Genomic DNA, 15,550 nt, shown 5'->3' on the forward strand with positions numbered 1-15,550 from the left:
CTATCTGTTTTTGCTGAAGGTCTCAGTTTTATATGGTTAGGAAAAATAAAAATTTATTTATTTGTGATGTTTCTTAATTAGGTTTTAAATAATCTCACAAGCCTGAAATTTGCCCAACTTATAGTGTATTGCTAGTTAAAGCACCTTTCCTCAGTTTTAATCCACTTTTAGTAAGGCCTCTAATTTTCCACACAATTGTTGGGTACTTACCTCTCATTTCAAGTCCTAATCCATTTAGTAAATGCTCTAATTTTCCACATACATAATTCTGGGGTACTTCGTCTCTTTTAAAGTTCAAATTCTTATTTTCAGGAATTGTATGAGTTACCTGAAGAGGGTGATGCATGGGAAGAAGAAGATGAGACTGTAACTCAGTTCAGTACAGCTGAGTTATATGAATTTTGCGTTGTACCCACCTTCTCGGATTCAGTCCAGCACCTGGGCAGTTTACTTCTTTGGTCTTTTATATTCACCTTGACAACAAGAATTGGTAAGTTCATTAAGCATTCACACTTAATTTACCTTATTTTCCCCATGATTCTCCTTTTCATTGATATCTCTGCTTAGTAATACAGCATAACATTAATAATAACCAGAGTGATTAGAAATTGAAAGTAAACTTTTTAATATTGGTTAAAAAGCAGGTTTATCTTTAAATACATTCTCAGGATTGTCCTTGTTTGTGTGTTCCTTCCCTTAACAAACCCTGGTTATTTGAATAGGAGTTTGTCTTCAGTTTGAACTGAAAGTGCCATCAAATCTTTAACAAGGTAGGTGCGGCAGTTAGCGGGAGGTAGGTGGAGGAGCCACCCGACTGTATCACTTCACTTTTGTCATTGGTCACAAAACAGTACAGACATACTTATTGCTGCTCTTCCAACTGTTGGTTCATCTCTTCTCATTTTGCCTGTGATAAGTGTGTGTTTGTGTTTACTTTAGCTTAACAGTAGAAAGAAGGTAAGCAAATGGTAAATTAAAATTTGATCCTACTAGGATACAAGCTCTGTCTTATACATTGTGGACCTTATAAAATGGCGAGATTGTATGCAGTTCCCCTATTGGAGAGGTCAGGCAGCCAAAGAGATCTCACTGCTGATCCTTCATTCTCTTGGAGCGTTATTGGGTTTGCTTGCATTTTCTCTCCTTCAAGAGGAAATTTTTCATTGCAGCCCGAATGTTTACTCTTTTCTTAGGGCCCATGGTGATCTTCATCATCTGTCAGGTATGCCTGATGCAATCCAGAAGTTGTTGGCAAAAGAGGTTGTTGCTTAGTTCCTTTGGAATTAGTGATCATTCTTCTCCTTCCAGAGGGGGTGATGGTACTCCCCACTAACCGGTACTTTCATGGGTGATTAACCCTTTTACCCCCAATGGACGTACTGGTACGTTTCACAAAACTCACCCCTTTTCCCCCATGGACGTACTTGCAAAAAACTGCTATTTTAATTTTTTTTTGCATATTTTTGATAACTTTGCGAGAAACTTCAGGCATTTTCCAAAAGAATGAGACCAACCTGACTTCTCTATGACAAAAATTAAGGCTATTAGAGCCATTTAAAAATTATATTTGTTCCGTAACCGAAATACAAACCACGCTATTTACATTGGGTTTACCTTTTAGCGTAGCTGAAATGGCGAGCCATTAGAATTTAACGAGGGTGAATTACCCCCGCGCTAGTTAGCAGGGGGGTAGGGGAGTGGTAGCTAGCTACCCCTCCCCCCCTCACACACCGGTGAATTGCTTCACTTTCACTTTTGGCTCGGACATGGACAGACGTCTCTGTCTTTGTCCTCGCTTGGCAGCCATTGTTTGTTTTGTCTTTACTTAATCACTTACTTTTCTTTTACTCAATATATATGTAAAAATTTTCTCATGTTTATGTATATATTTGAGTAGGCTATAGAAATCAGTAAGTTTCCTATTCAGAGTTTGTGCTTGTGTGTGTAGTGTACGATATCTCCGTGGAGCCCTCGGCAGTTAGGCCACCTTGGTGTAATTTCATGGGTCGCGATCGAGTTTGACTAAGGTCTTTCTCTCTCTCTCTCTTGAGGTCGTTTACCCTTTTACTACGTTACTTACTACGCCTTCGTAGCTTCCTTCCCGTGTGGGGGGGTTGCTACGCCGTACGTTTTGTCTCAATTAGTTTATGAATCTAATTGTATTTGTTGATTTTTCAGCTTTGTAGAACAATTCCTTTCGGGGTTTTCGTTCTTTCTTTAGTGTTCATTCATTTTTAAATTACATAATTACATAGTTACATAATTATAATTGTTATAATTCTGTGTTGGTTACAGCTCTCCTTCCGTGAGTGTAAGCGGTTGTGAGGGCACGTGCCTGTTGTGTAATTCTTGTGTTCCTTTCCTTCGGGATTCCTCTTCGGAGCCTTCCCGGGGGAATGAATGTTAACTAATGATTTTTGTTTTATTTTTTACAGTTACCGATCTAGTTCGTTTCTGTAATGTGACAACGGAGTGAGCTGTCTTGTTGAGGCCTGGGGATTCGGCTGTTGCTGCCTCCCCTATAGATCTTCGTCAGGGGCGTGTCTCCTTCTTCTGGAAGTACTCCCGTGACGATTGACAGCTCTCCAGTTAATTTTAGAACACAGGAGGCTCGCCTCCTTGGGTGGGTATCTTTCCTTCCGAGGGAAGTTTTTCCTGTCCAGGCTTGAGTTTTTCCCCTTTTTTGGGGGTTCTTCTCTTGCCTTTTTTTCGTGCGACTATGCTCTTGGTGCTGAGCGGTCGCACCTGCAGTTACGCTCAAGGGGCTGGGCAACTGCAGGAGCCCCTCTTCGGAGGATTGCTCCTTTTAGGTCACTGGCTGACCCGTCTCTTCTACGAAGTGTTTCTCTTTCGTTCGCGAGAGAGTACACTCATAGAGACTCCTCTTCGGAGGACTCTTCTGCTGTTGTTGCTGTTGCCCTCCTTCGCCATAAGGCTCACCGTCCGCTATGTCGTAAGGGCCTCCCATCTCCCTATAAGGGTGCTAAGAGGCGCCTTTTTGAATCTCCGTATGCAGCCTACAACTCCCTCTTCTTGATCTTCCGCCCCTGGTGCAGATGGACAGCAGTCTGACCTCGTCTTCCGACGGGCAACGGCCTTCCCGACGGACAATGGTCTTCCGACGGACATCAGTCTCCCGACGGACAGACAACGGTCTTCCGACGGACATCAGTCTCCCGCCGGACAGACAACGGTCTTCCGACGGACATCAGTCTCCCGCCGGACAACGATCCCTTCGGGGCAAAGGGTTGCCTCCCACGGGGGTTCTTCCCTTGCGTGTCAGGGTTCCCCTGCGCGCCCTTCTGCTGTGTTCTCTCCTGCTCAGTGTTAGCGCACAGGCGCTCTCCTGCTCTCCTGGTCAGTGTTAGCGCACAGGCGCTCTCCTGCTCATCAGCGCTTTCCTGATCGCTAGCGCTCTCCTGTTCGCCAGCGCTCTCCTGTTCGTCAGCGCTCTCATGATGATCATCTCTGCTGTTCCTGTTGGTTCCTGTTACGCGCCCATGTTCGCCCTCGCGATCTAGAACTTCGGTTCAGTTCTTGGACAAGGACTTTTCTTCTACGCACAGGTTTCCACGCGTTGCCTTCTGCTCGCCAGCGTTCACCAGCTCGCATAGACGCGTCAACGTTCGCCTGCTCGTCAGCGATCTCCTACGCGTCAACGATCGCCATCGATCTGCCACGCGTGTCAGTTCCCCTGGACACCATCAGTAGCGATCTAGCGCTCGCCTGCTGTGGACCACGATATCCGGTAGCTGAGTCTTGCCGTAGATCTTCTTCCTGCTCACCAGCGCTCACCTTTACTTCTGTCCTTCTGTGCGCCAGCTTTCTTCAATCGCCAGAGCACATCTGCGCGCCCTTTTCTGTCACGCACCAATGGGCGCCAACGGTTTTCTGACCGGCTAGGACCGCCTGATTAACAGCTTGCTTCAGCGCTCACCTTCCTGATGCACCTGCACGCCTTCTGTTAGCGCGATGCGCGCTAACCATCACTAGTCTCTCTCGTGTTGGCAATCGCCTACGCGCCCGCGCGATTCTTAACCTGCGCGCTAGCGTTTTATTAACGCACCACCGCTCGCCAACGCGCCGTCGCTTGCCGACGCCCCATCGCTTGCCAACGCGCATTCACTCGCCTACGGGCCATCGCTCGCCAACGCGCCGTCGCTTGCCGACGCCCCATCGCTTGCCAACGCGCCTTCACTCGCCTACGGGCCATCGCTCGCCAAAACGCGCCATCGCTCGTCAACGCGCCATCGCCCGCCTACGCGCCATCGCCCGCCTACGCGTCATCGGTCTCCCGACCGCCTGCGCTCACCAGCGCACCCACGTGCCTGCGCGTCTACACGCCCACGTGCCCGCGTGACCGCACGCCCACGTGCCCGCGTGACCGCACGCCCACGTGCCCGCGTGACCGCACGCCCACGTGCCCGCGTGACCGCACGCCCACGTGCCCGCGCGCCTACGCTCATGCGCTCCAATGTTCGCCCGCGCGCGAACCAACAGTATTCCATCGCGCGGACCTACGGTGTTCCGTCGCGCGGACCAACGGGGCTCCGTCGCGCGGACCGACGGTGTTCCGTCGCGCGGACCGACGGTGTTCCGTCGCGCGGACCGACGGTGTTCCGTCGCGCGGACCGACGGTGTTCCGTCGCGCGAACCGACGGTGTTCCGTCGCGCGGACCGACGGTGTTCCGTCGCGCGCGAACCGACGGTGTTCCGTCGCGCGCGAACCGACGGTGTTCCGTCGCGCGAACCTACGGTGTTCCATCGCTCGAACGTCGGCTTGATTCCTGCAGTATCCATTGCTCGCCTAAGGGTCATCGCTCGCCGACCACCAGCTCTTGCCCTTCCTACCACGCCCGCCCTCCTTCTGCGCTCCTTCGCGCACTTTCGTTTGCGTTCCTGCGTGCCCGCGCATGGGTGCTTCCACGTTCGGCCACGCGCAAACCATTGATTTACCATCGCACGAGCGCCAGGGCGATTGCGACCGCGATTCCCGTTGGAGTTTCACAGCATGGCCAGCCTGGCGAGTCTTCTGGAGCGTATTTCCAGAACACGGCCTCACCCCGTAAACGCAGAGCATGGCACATGCAAGAGCAGGAAGAATCTTCAGGGAGGTCTGAGCAACATTCTTCTTTCCAGAACCTGGGTTAGCCCTTCCCCGTTATTCCCTGGAAGGGTTTTGCCAGGGAGCTTTCCGTTCGAGATTTCTCCATCGGCCAAGGGGTGACTGGTTTACCCCTTCCTCTTCTCCATCTCGTGAAAGGGGCTTACCAGGTCCTTTCCCTCCTCGGTTTTCGATCCGAGGTTTTGTTCAAGGAAGCTACAGGAAGATCATGGGTACTTTCCTCCTCTCGGGCTCAAGCACCTTGGCGTTTCGTCGCCAAGTTTCGAACTTGCGGGCAAGCTCGATGCTGGACCATCTGGACGCAATGACCGAGGGCTTCCTCTCGGGTGTCTCATCCGTGGATGTCGACAAACTCAGACACCCTTCGATCCTTGGGAAGAGCTTGTTTGTGCCCAAGGACAGAGACATAGACAGCGGTTGTACGGAGGAAGTCGACTTCCGTTTATACTCCTCCAAGGCGCTTTCTTCCAGACCCTGCAGGCCTCCAGCGCCTCTTTCTTTCAGCCTCGTCGGCCTAAGTTATCGGACCGGCTATGGCAACTAAGACAAGGTGTCCAATAGCAGTCCCCTCCTGTCAGGAACAGGTAGCACGGGAGGCTCTCCCGGGGGGGCATAATCCTAGAGGGAGCGGCGGAGTTCACGAACTCTAGGATTGGCAACCCCCCCTTGCAGGTCTCACGCTGGGAGGATGCCTAAGGTTACTCATCCTGATAACAGCTTCCCGAGGCCGATTCCTGCACGATCTCCGTGATCAGCCAAGGATATCAAGCCTGCCGTCTCTGTCAGCGAATTCGGTGTCACTGAACCTCTATGCCATGGGGTCGGCAAGAGTTTTGCCCGTTTGGGCAGAATGATCCATGCCTTAGGAGAAGTTCCTCCATAGGATCGTCGACGGCTTCACCCACCGGCTTCTTCAGTCGATCCTATCTCGTAGGAAAGCATCTGAGACTGGTATTCCGTAGTCGACCTCTCAGCTCTGATCAAGTTTGTCGAACAAATTTCGTCCAGCGTGAAACAGCAGAATCGAGCAGACTGGTAACGAGGCGACAGGACTCCTTAGGACCTGGATCGGAAGGACGGGTACTTTCAGTTTCCATTCCATCCATCTTCCAGGAAGCTCTTGGAATTCAGCCTAGACTACAGGTGTTCCTGCTTAAGATGCGGTGTGGCGATCCCGCCGTGGCATCGCAGGTTTTTCCCCAGAGAACTCTCCCTGCTTTCCTCATGGCCGCTCAGGAGCAGGCTTCCGCCTCCTTCACCTTTTGGAGGTCCGGTCAACTCCGGTAGGCTCGGGTTCGACCTTCTTCAACGCCGGGACAAGCTTCCGGATCCTTACCATGAGTGAGGGATCATGGTAATTTGCTAGGAGCCTTCTCTACTTCTGCCTCAAAATCTGGAGTATCTAGCCATGATATTGAGTCAACGGCCTTACCACGTTGGAAACCCCGCTTCTCGTCCGTCCAGCGAGGTTAAGCAACATCGGGTCTGGTCGGTACTTGCATGGGTGACCGCCTGGGGACGCCAGATGCTGTTGCCGCCTCCTCCGAGCCTTCCCTTCAGTTGACTGTGGCAAGGCTGAGGAGAGTCGCAGTACCTGTTCTCAGTCAAGCAGAGCTTTCAGCCCTACCTTGGAACGTTTCCTAGGTCTCTTTCCTCATTGACCCGTCTAAAGTTCCGAATGGTCGCCTCAGGATAAGTTCCCTGTGGGGCGGCCCAAGTTCCGGTGGTTTCAAAGCAACGATTAACCGGACTTTCTGGCCCCCATGGGACCAGCAGAATGATTAGACCTGCAATGGGTGTTGACCTATGGAACCTCTTGATGGGAGTGGATATTCTCGTCCTTTCCCCACATTTTTTATGCTGTTCTCGGACTCGTCAAAGAAAAGGGGGAGGGGTCATGTTCTGGTTCAGTCCTATGGTCTGGACCTGAAGGATACCTCTCCATCATTCAGGCAGGCTTAGGGGCCGTAGCCTGGCCCCCCTGCAGATCCTACAGCTCCTGCCGAGTCGCTCCGTGCGCGACGACTTCATGGTACTGGCGTGTTCCAACCAGCAAGTGACGCATTTTCATACCTTCGCATCTTGCAGTAGAGATACTGAGATGATTTGAGATCCTCTCAATACCACTATCGTCTCGCTCATTCCGGGCAGAGGAATGTTCTCTCCGACTATCTGAGCAGAGCCTCGTAGATAGAGTGTACCTGGGGGTCTTTGACCTTTAGTAACCAGCAAGTCCTGGCCTGGGGGACCTGTTCGCGACAGCTTGGAACCTCAAGCTTCCGCTGTTCTTCCCCCCAGTCTCAGACCCCAAGACTCTTTGGCAAGATGCATTCCGGTGATGGTGGGACAACATCGACGCCTGCGTCTTCCCTCCTTTGTTGTCTGTTGGGAATGGGTCTCAACAAGACCAGGTTGTCTGTCAACCTTTCAATGGCCCTGAGAGCTCCACTGGGACTATACACAGAACGGTTTCCGGACCCTCTGCTTCCCCTGACGGAACTCCCGGGAGAGCTTCTGCCACGGCACAGGCTACTCTAACAACCACACTGCAACATCTTTCACGAGCCGGGGCATCGCTTCGGCTTCACGCCTGGAGACACTACGCCTCCTCCTTAAGAAGAGACAACCCGCTACAGTCGCGGGGCGGAGGTCGCGTCATTTGCGATAGTCATCCGCAGGGGTCTACCAGGCGAAGTGGAGAGTCTTCTGTGGTTGGTGTCGTGGGAGATATACCTCTTCCCTTGAGGCCTCTTCTCCAGCAATAACGAACTTATTGCTTTTCGGCGGGAGGAAACTCCTTTCCGCTCTCGGCAGTGAAGCCTGTCGCTCAGCCTTTCCCTGACCTTCAGGCTGAAAGGAATAAACTTTTTCCTTCCCGCTGGACCTTTCCTCGCTCATGTGAAGCTGCGAACGTCCCTGCCCTAGTCGGAGTGAGACCTCCAACATGGGGCATGGTTCGGACTTTTTAGTCCCTTAAGAGATCTTCTCAAGACCCTTTACGTCAGGCCTCTGATTGTATTCCGTCTTGGGGCTCCTGCTCACTCTGGCCGCGGCCAGTGTGTAAGCAATGTTCTTTGTCTCGTACGACTCCGCCCTTTCTAAGGAATGGGGAAGGCAACATTCAGGTTCGCTCCTGGGTTGTTGGCTAGACTCAGAATCTTGGGGTCCCGGCCCTTCGGTCCAGTTCCTTCAAGATTTCGAGTCACCATTCTGTATCAGATGACCCAAAACCTTCTCCTTCTTGCCAGTAAAGGAATCGAGGGGTTATCTTTGGGAACAGCTGCAGTTTGTCCTCACGTGCAGCCGGGTTGGGAGCACAAGAAGGACACAGGGGAGAGTCACCAGTATACCTCTTCAGCTCGGACTCAAGGACATTCATCTCGACCTGAATCCAGACCCTCCCCCGTCATGTCGCCCTACAGCACGATGTCGGATACATCGCAACGTCCCACGCCTTCGAGTAATACTACTCTGTGATGCAGGTGCTACAAGCTGGAGTCTGGAAGCGTCTAATGACCTTCGCAGCCCGCTTCCTGCAGGACGTGACCCACAGGAGTATCGATACGTTTCTATCGCTCTGTGGTGGCTACACAACAGCTGGTCTAACCTCAGGCTCCTTTTTGGACAGGTAGCAGAAGGTTGAGGGCATTGTTATCAGGTTTTAGTCTGCATGAACGAAAGAAGTATGTCTGGCCCTTACTTCTTTCTTCATCATCCCCTCTACTGGGAAACAGCAGCCTGGTCTCTGCATAGCTGACCTCAAACCTCTGCAGGTAAACCATGCTTCCTTGTGTTCCGAGTATTGAGTCAATACTGTCGCGTCCCCCATACCCTGACGAGGTGGTATTGGGAACGTCCTAACCCAGAGTTCCTTCTGGAACTCAAGGTCAACTGCCTAGGACGGGTCACACTTCTTCCTTCACACACAAGCTTATGTAGGCCACACTGTTCCTTGCGGAGCAAGGAACTTGTGAGGTGCAGGGACTCCTTTTCTCGAGTGCGACTCACTCGGATTCTGAGTTCCCGGGTAAAGCCAAAGCCAGTATGGCTGGGGACTTTCCACCCTTCCTAAGGGGTAAGACACCCAATGTAAATAGCGTGGTTTGTATTTCGGTTACGGAACAAATGACAAATTCGAAGATAATTTGTATTTTTCCTAACCATACAAACCTTAGCTATTTACATATATTTGCCTGCCAGCCCTGTCCCCCAAGACAAGTCCTACCTCTGAGTGAAAGTGAAGCAGTTCACCGGTGTATGAGGGGGGAGGGGTAGCTAGCTACCACTCCCCTACCCCCCTGCTAACTAGCGCGGGGGTAATACACCCTCGTTAAATTCTAATGGCTCGCCATTTCAGCTACGCTAAAAGGTAAACCCAATGTAAATAGCTAAGGTTTGTATGGTTAGGAAAAATACAAATTATCTTCGAATTTGTCATTTTTTTTCACACAACCCATTAAGTTTTTTTTTTCCACACAACCCATAATTCATTGTATCGTGAGCATGGGTAGAACCAAGAGGAAAGTCACAAAGAACTCAATCTCCTCTTGGATCAGGCGGGTGATTGAAAGGGTCATGGCTCGGGATGACACTCAACCAAATAGACGCCCCCTGCACACGACGTCAGAGGGGTCTGCACCTCTCTGGCATTCAAGAAAAACCTCTCAGTACAGCAGGTGCTTCTCGCAGGCAGGTGGAAACGCCAAACTACGTTCACTGCCCACTACCTGCAGGACATAACCCACAGGAGCCTAGACACTTTCTCAATTGGTCCTGTAGTGGGAGATCACATGATCTAACACCTCAGCTCCCATAGGGGACAAGTAGCAGAAGGTCGATAATGGAGGTTACCCGCGGGGTAAGTCTAGGGTGAATGTGAGAGTGACTGGCTAGTTACCATTTTCATCCTACCCTCTCTTGGGGCTCAGCATGCGAGGGACTCAACACAGCTGACCTAGATTTTCTGCGGGTGAGTATCACGATTTGTTTGTTGCCCACCTTTTCAGTAGGGGGTTTACGATCCCGACCTCCTAACAAGAACTAGAGGCCATCCCGGGACAGTCTCCTGCCAGTTGGATAGGACTTCCACCCATTTGCTATGTTAAAGAGCGGAAGGTTTGTACCCTGCGTCGGGACAAATGACAAATTTGGGAGTAATTTGTATTTTCCCTAGCATACAAACCTGAAGCTCTTTAATCGCACTGGCCTGCCAGCACCAACCCCCTAAGCCCTTGGTGAATTAAATAAAAAGTGACGGTTAGTCACCAGTGCTGGTGGAAGTGGTGGCTAAACATACCCCCGTAACCCCCTCTAACTAGCATTGGGTAGTTAAACCCTGGTTAACTTCAGTTTCAACTAGTTTTCAGCTCCGCCAAAATAACAATGCTATGTTAAAGAGCTACAGGTTTGTATGCTAGGGAAAATACAAATTACTACCAAATTTATCATTATTATTACTAGCTGAGCTACAACCCTAGTTGGAAAACTGGTCAGGATGCTATAAGCCCAAGGGCTCCAACAGGGAAAAATAGCTCAGGGAAGAAAGGGAATAATGAATTAAGCAAACTACAAGAGAGCTTATGAACAATTGAAATAAAACACTTCAAGAATACTAACAACATTAGAATAGATCAGTAATATATAAACTATAAAAAGAAACTTATGACAGTGTGTTCAATATGAAAATATTTGCTACAAGTTTAAACTTTAGCACTTTCACCAATTCAGCTACCTGATTAGGAAAATCATTTCACAACTTGGTCACAGCTGGAACAAAACTTATCAAACACAATATATTATTGAGCCTTATGGTGGAGATTTTTTTTTATTTCTATCTTCATGGCATTTCTCCAATTTTTGGAGGTAGCCGATACCAAAAAGAAACAAAGGTGATTTTTTCTCATCATTCTTCTTTACCTGACAAGGGACTCGGCTGATTTGGTTGGTCCTGCAAGTGTGTCACAGCCCACCCTCGCCATTCATTTCTAATCCTAGTATGCTCTTTTCCCTGTCTCAAATCTGTTCTCCTATTACCTAGTATTACGAATAGGAGGGTATTGTCCGGGAAAATCCAAATGCATAGGATGGTCAGAATTTTGAAAAATCTTATGTAACATGTACAACAAACCACTGAACAATGGTACCATAGATCAATATCTAGATCAAGAATAAGAAATTTTATAGACCGCAAGTTCCTTTCCAACAAATCAAAATGAGATTCAGCAGCTGAAGACCAGATAGAAAAACAATAATGTACTTGAAACAAGGCAGAATGAAAGAATCAAAATACTTCAGAATAGATTAATCACCAACATGCTAATTTTTGTGCAAATGAAGAAGAAACAGACCGAACACATCTCTCAAAAACTAACCTGCTATCAAGAATTACACCTAAAATTTCAAAAGAGTTACACAAAGCCAAAGAAACTCCATCAATGCAGAGATCCAGATGTTAAGGAACCATTATCCTCAACCTACTTACAATCATACTTTGAGTTTTGTTAGGGTTCAACTTCATGCCCCATAATTTGTACCATGCACTAACTTTAGCTAGATCCCTATTAACCTGTTTGCTACGATGATGTCCAATGCTACAGACAATAACGTCCCAGATATGTCATTTACAAATATAAACAATATGGAAGTTAAAATCACTTGTATATCCTACAAAAGAGTACAGCACATGGTCGAATATCACACAATTCATACTCAGAGAATTTCACTAAAAACTTTCCCCTTCCTGATATTAGTATGTCTATCTTTCTTCAGCCAACCAACAAAGTCTTTGGTATTCCAGCCTTTATTTCTGCTTGTGTAAGAGCTATTTTAGTCTGTTTTTATATTACCATGTAGAATCACTCCACTCTCTAGCCAATGGTGACATTCCCTACCTGAGGCATTACTGAAACCCCCCCTAACTCCCCCCAGCTCAAAGACGCAAGGATCCTCGCATCTCGCTCGCCACCAACCGAAACACTTGGGATTCTAGTCCTTATTCACGATTATGTAAGGTCCATTTTAGTGTGTTTTTATGTTGGCATATGTGTTCATCACGGAGAAAGCATTCTGTAAAGTGCAACGAGCTATGTCATTCTTCAACCATCATTGGTTCTTCTCCTCAGACTCCCACCCACACCACCTCCTAAACACTAAGTAATGCAAGTTGTTGAAAGCTGTGTTTAGTCGAATTCTGTCACACTCTAATATCTAAAATCACACCATATAGTATCTCTATACTGTACTTTAAATAATTTCCTAAAAGTATCTCCATCCATATATACTGTCCGTTTATTTTCTTTATAAATTTCCTACATCATTTATTTGCATTTTACAATTTCCTCAATATTGTTATCAATTTCATATTTTATATTAGTACAGTATTATTCATTGTTTTCATGAGTAAAAGTTAGCCTACTGTTATTTCCATTTATTGACATTCTTCACAGCAATTGTCATGTTCCTACATGTGCATTCCATATTTTCAACCCTGTGAAATACCCACAACAGGAATTATCCAGTTGATAGTGTCAGTCACACGCAAGGCGGAATGACAGAAGAACAAACAAACCTTTTATCCAATGAACTAAATCTCTCTCTCTCTCTCTCTCTCTCTCTCTCTCTCTCTCTCTCTCTCTCTCTCATGTGTAACAAATCTTTTGAAATTTTCCCATAATATGTTTAACATTTATGACAAAAGCAGGGCAATAGACATCATATACTTAGACTTTCAAAAGGCTTTTGACAAAGTTTCTCATAAAGAATGAATGGTCAAAATTAGAGCACTAGGCAGCAATGACGAGCCAGCTGAATGGATCGAAATTTGGCTAAAAAACAGAAAACAGAGAGTTATAATCAATGGAGGAGCTTCAGAGTGGGCAGCTGTTACAAGCAAAGTACCTCAAGGATCCATCCTTGGACCATTTCTATTTTTGTTCTACATTCATTATCATCATCATCATGATCATCATCTCCTACGCTTATTGACGCAAAGTGCCTCGGTTAGATTTCACCAGTCGTCTGTATCTTGCGCTTTTAATTCAATACTCCTCCATTCATCATCTCTTACATTAACGACATAGATTTAGGATTAACCAGTAGAATAGCAAAATTTGCCAATGATACTAAACTAGGCATAAATGCTGTGAACTCAGAAGTAGAAGCCTAAGAGACGATTTAGTGAAGCTAGGAGAATGGTCTAGAAAATGGCAAATGCCTCTCAACTGTTCAAAATGTAAAGTCATACACATAGGTTAAAGTAACCCACAATCAGATTACTCACTGCTGGGTAATGAAATATAAATTGTTTACCAGGAGGAAGATCTTGAGGATCCTTCAAGGATTTGAAGTTCACCAAACAGAGCATAAAAGCTGGAGAGAAAGCACAAACACTAATAGGTTACATAAAGAGATAATTCAAATACAGAACCAAAGACACTGTACTACAGATGTACACACCACTAGTAAGATCCCATCTAGAGTATGGAGTCCAATTCTGGGCTTCCAAGTATTCAGAAGAATATAGATAGACTGGAAGCAGTACAAGCTAGGGCCATCAAACTAGTCCCAACACTAAGGCAATTTAGGTATAGACAAAGAATGGAACGTTTGAACTTATTTGATCTACTGTACCAACTCAACGACTAAGGCATTCAAAATTCTTAAAGGAATAACAAATGTAGATTGCAACAATCTGTTCATGCTTAGCACAAATCAGTCCAGAGGTAATGGATACAAACTGGAATTGAAAAGATACAACACCTCTCAATGTGGCAATTTCTTTACATACAAAATAGCAAATACTTGAAATAGACTACCAGCGGATGTAGTAAACAGTAACATGGTAAAGGAGTTGAAGAATAAGTTAGACAAGATCATAAGAACTCTCTAAAGGCTTAAACTAAATCGCTACCAAAGAGCATATGAAGTCTCTGGGGATGGACTAAAAAGTCTTTGAGACATCCAAAATCCTTGTAACTCCTTGTAACACTCTCTCTCTCTCTCTCTCTCTCTCTCTCTCTCTCTCTCTCTCTCTCTCTCTCTCTCTCTCTCTCTCTCTCTCTCTCTCTCTCTCTCTCTCTCTCTCTTCCTATGCAGCATGATTTGTTAAGAATTAGCCCCCCATCTTCCTAGATGAAGGGAGGATGGAAAGAATGTATTGAAACTCATTTCTTATAATAGCCACAAATACAGTCGGACAATGTATCTCATGCAAGGATATAGGTTCTTCTGTGAGCAATTATCATTTATCCCTATGTATAGACTGCTAGCAAGTTGGCAGGAGTCATCACCTTTGTTCTTGTGTAGGACCAGGTTGAACCAACCAGTAATTTGGTTCAAAGGGACTTCTTCCTTCCTAAAATTAAGTCTTCTATTAAAGGACGATGGTCTATATTCATGTAAGAACAAATCCCAATTTTGAATGTCATTTTTATTTTCCTTAACTATACAAACCTATTTTCTTTAAGATGCACTTAACGCCTAAAGGTCAAAAGTGCTAGTTTTTCAGACATGAGTGGGTGGGGCTTCCCCTCCCACCTGTCAGTAGATTTAATTACTTCGTTAATTGTTCCGACGCGATATACAAACCTCGTAATCATTTAATATAGGAATTTGCTTCAGCGCAGCTGAAACAGCCGAAGGGAAAGAAAACTAGGCAGTTGTGCTGATTGGTTGGCGGTATGGGGCGGAGCGTAGCTCCCCCCCCCACTGCCGTAGGCCCCCACTGCCATAGGCCACCACTGCCATAGGCCCCCACTGCCATCCCCCCCCCCCGGCCATAGGCCCCCCCCCCCACCAATACCATAGCAAACCCCCCCCCCCCCCCGGCCAGCCCGTTTTCCTCATTCACTTGCTTCGGCTCAACGTAGATGGTTGTACTACACTCCGCTCTCTATGCTGTATCCCTTTGCCTTCTCTTGTGCTTGTGTACTAGGGATTGTGTGATTGTTATGGAGGAGATAGTTACTCGTAAGATGCAATGTTCTGCAGGCCGTGGTGGGCGCTGCAGTAAGTGGCTTTCGTCACCTGTAGACCCGCACACGCTCTGCCCGACATGCAGGGGAAAACTTTGCTCTTAAGGTTCTCCCTGCCGTGAGTGTGAATCCTGACCACCCTTGCTGTGGCAAGCTTTTGAGAATCGACGCAAATATCGCCGGACCCCTAAAGCTTCTTCTGCTTTGGAGAGCTCACTTCTTTCGAAGAAGAAGAAGGGGGGGGTCGGTGGTAAGTGTGTCATCTCAAGAGACTGCCACAGCGAAGTCTACTCATACCCTTTATGAGTCTGAGGAGGGTGTAAGTATGATTTTGGGAAGCTCGGATTCACAGCCTGTTGGGGATTTCTCGGGTTTCGCCGAGGGAGCGGGTGACCTTAGCGGTTCCGCTACTTCGGCGATCTCTAGGGACACCCGACAGATTGTTGGACCGTCT

The 15,550-nt window shown here is 47.5% G+C and overlaps 1 protein-coding gene and 1 pseudogene across 3 annotated transcripts in view; both read left to right on the forward strand.

The window, feature by feature from the left end:
- Positions 1-15,550, forward strand: part of LOC137657753 (protein-serine O-palmitoleoyltransferase porcupine-like) — a 211,150-nt gene that overhangs the window by 92,436 nt on the left and 103,164 nt on the right. For all 3 annotated transcript variants that reach the window (XM_068392227.1, XM_068392224.1, XM_068392225.1), the window contains exon 3: positions 313-490. In XM_068392227.1, coding sequence (XP_068248328.1) covers positions 313-490 — 178 coding nt within the window. The remainder of the gene's footprint in view (positions 1-312; positions 491-15,550) is intronic.
- On the forward strand, positions 6,544-6,662 carry LOC137658073 (5S ribosomal RNA; annotated as a pseudogene).

Source organism: Palaemon carinicauda, chromosome 18 (genome assembly GCF_036898095.1).
Source record: "Palaemon carinicauda isolate YSFRI2023 chromosome 18, ASM3689809v2, whole genome shotgun sequence".
Taxonomy (NCBI): Eukaryota; Metazoa; Arthropoda; class Malacostraca; order Decapoda; family Palaemonidae; genus Palaemon; species Palaemon carinicauda.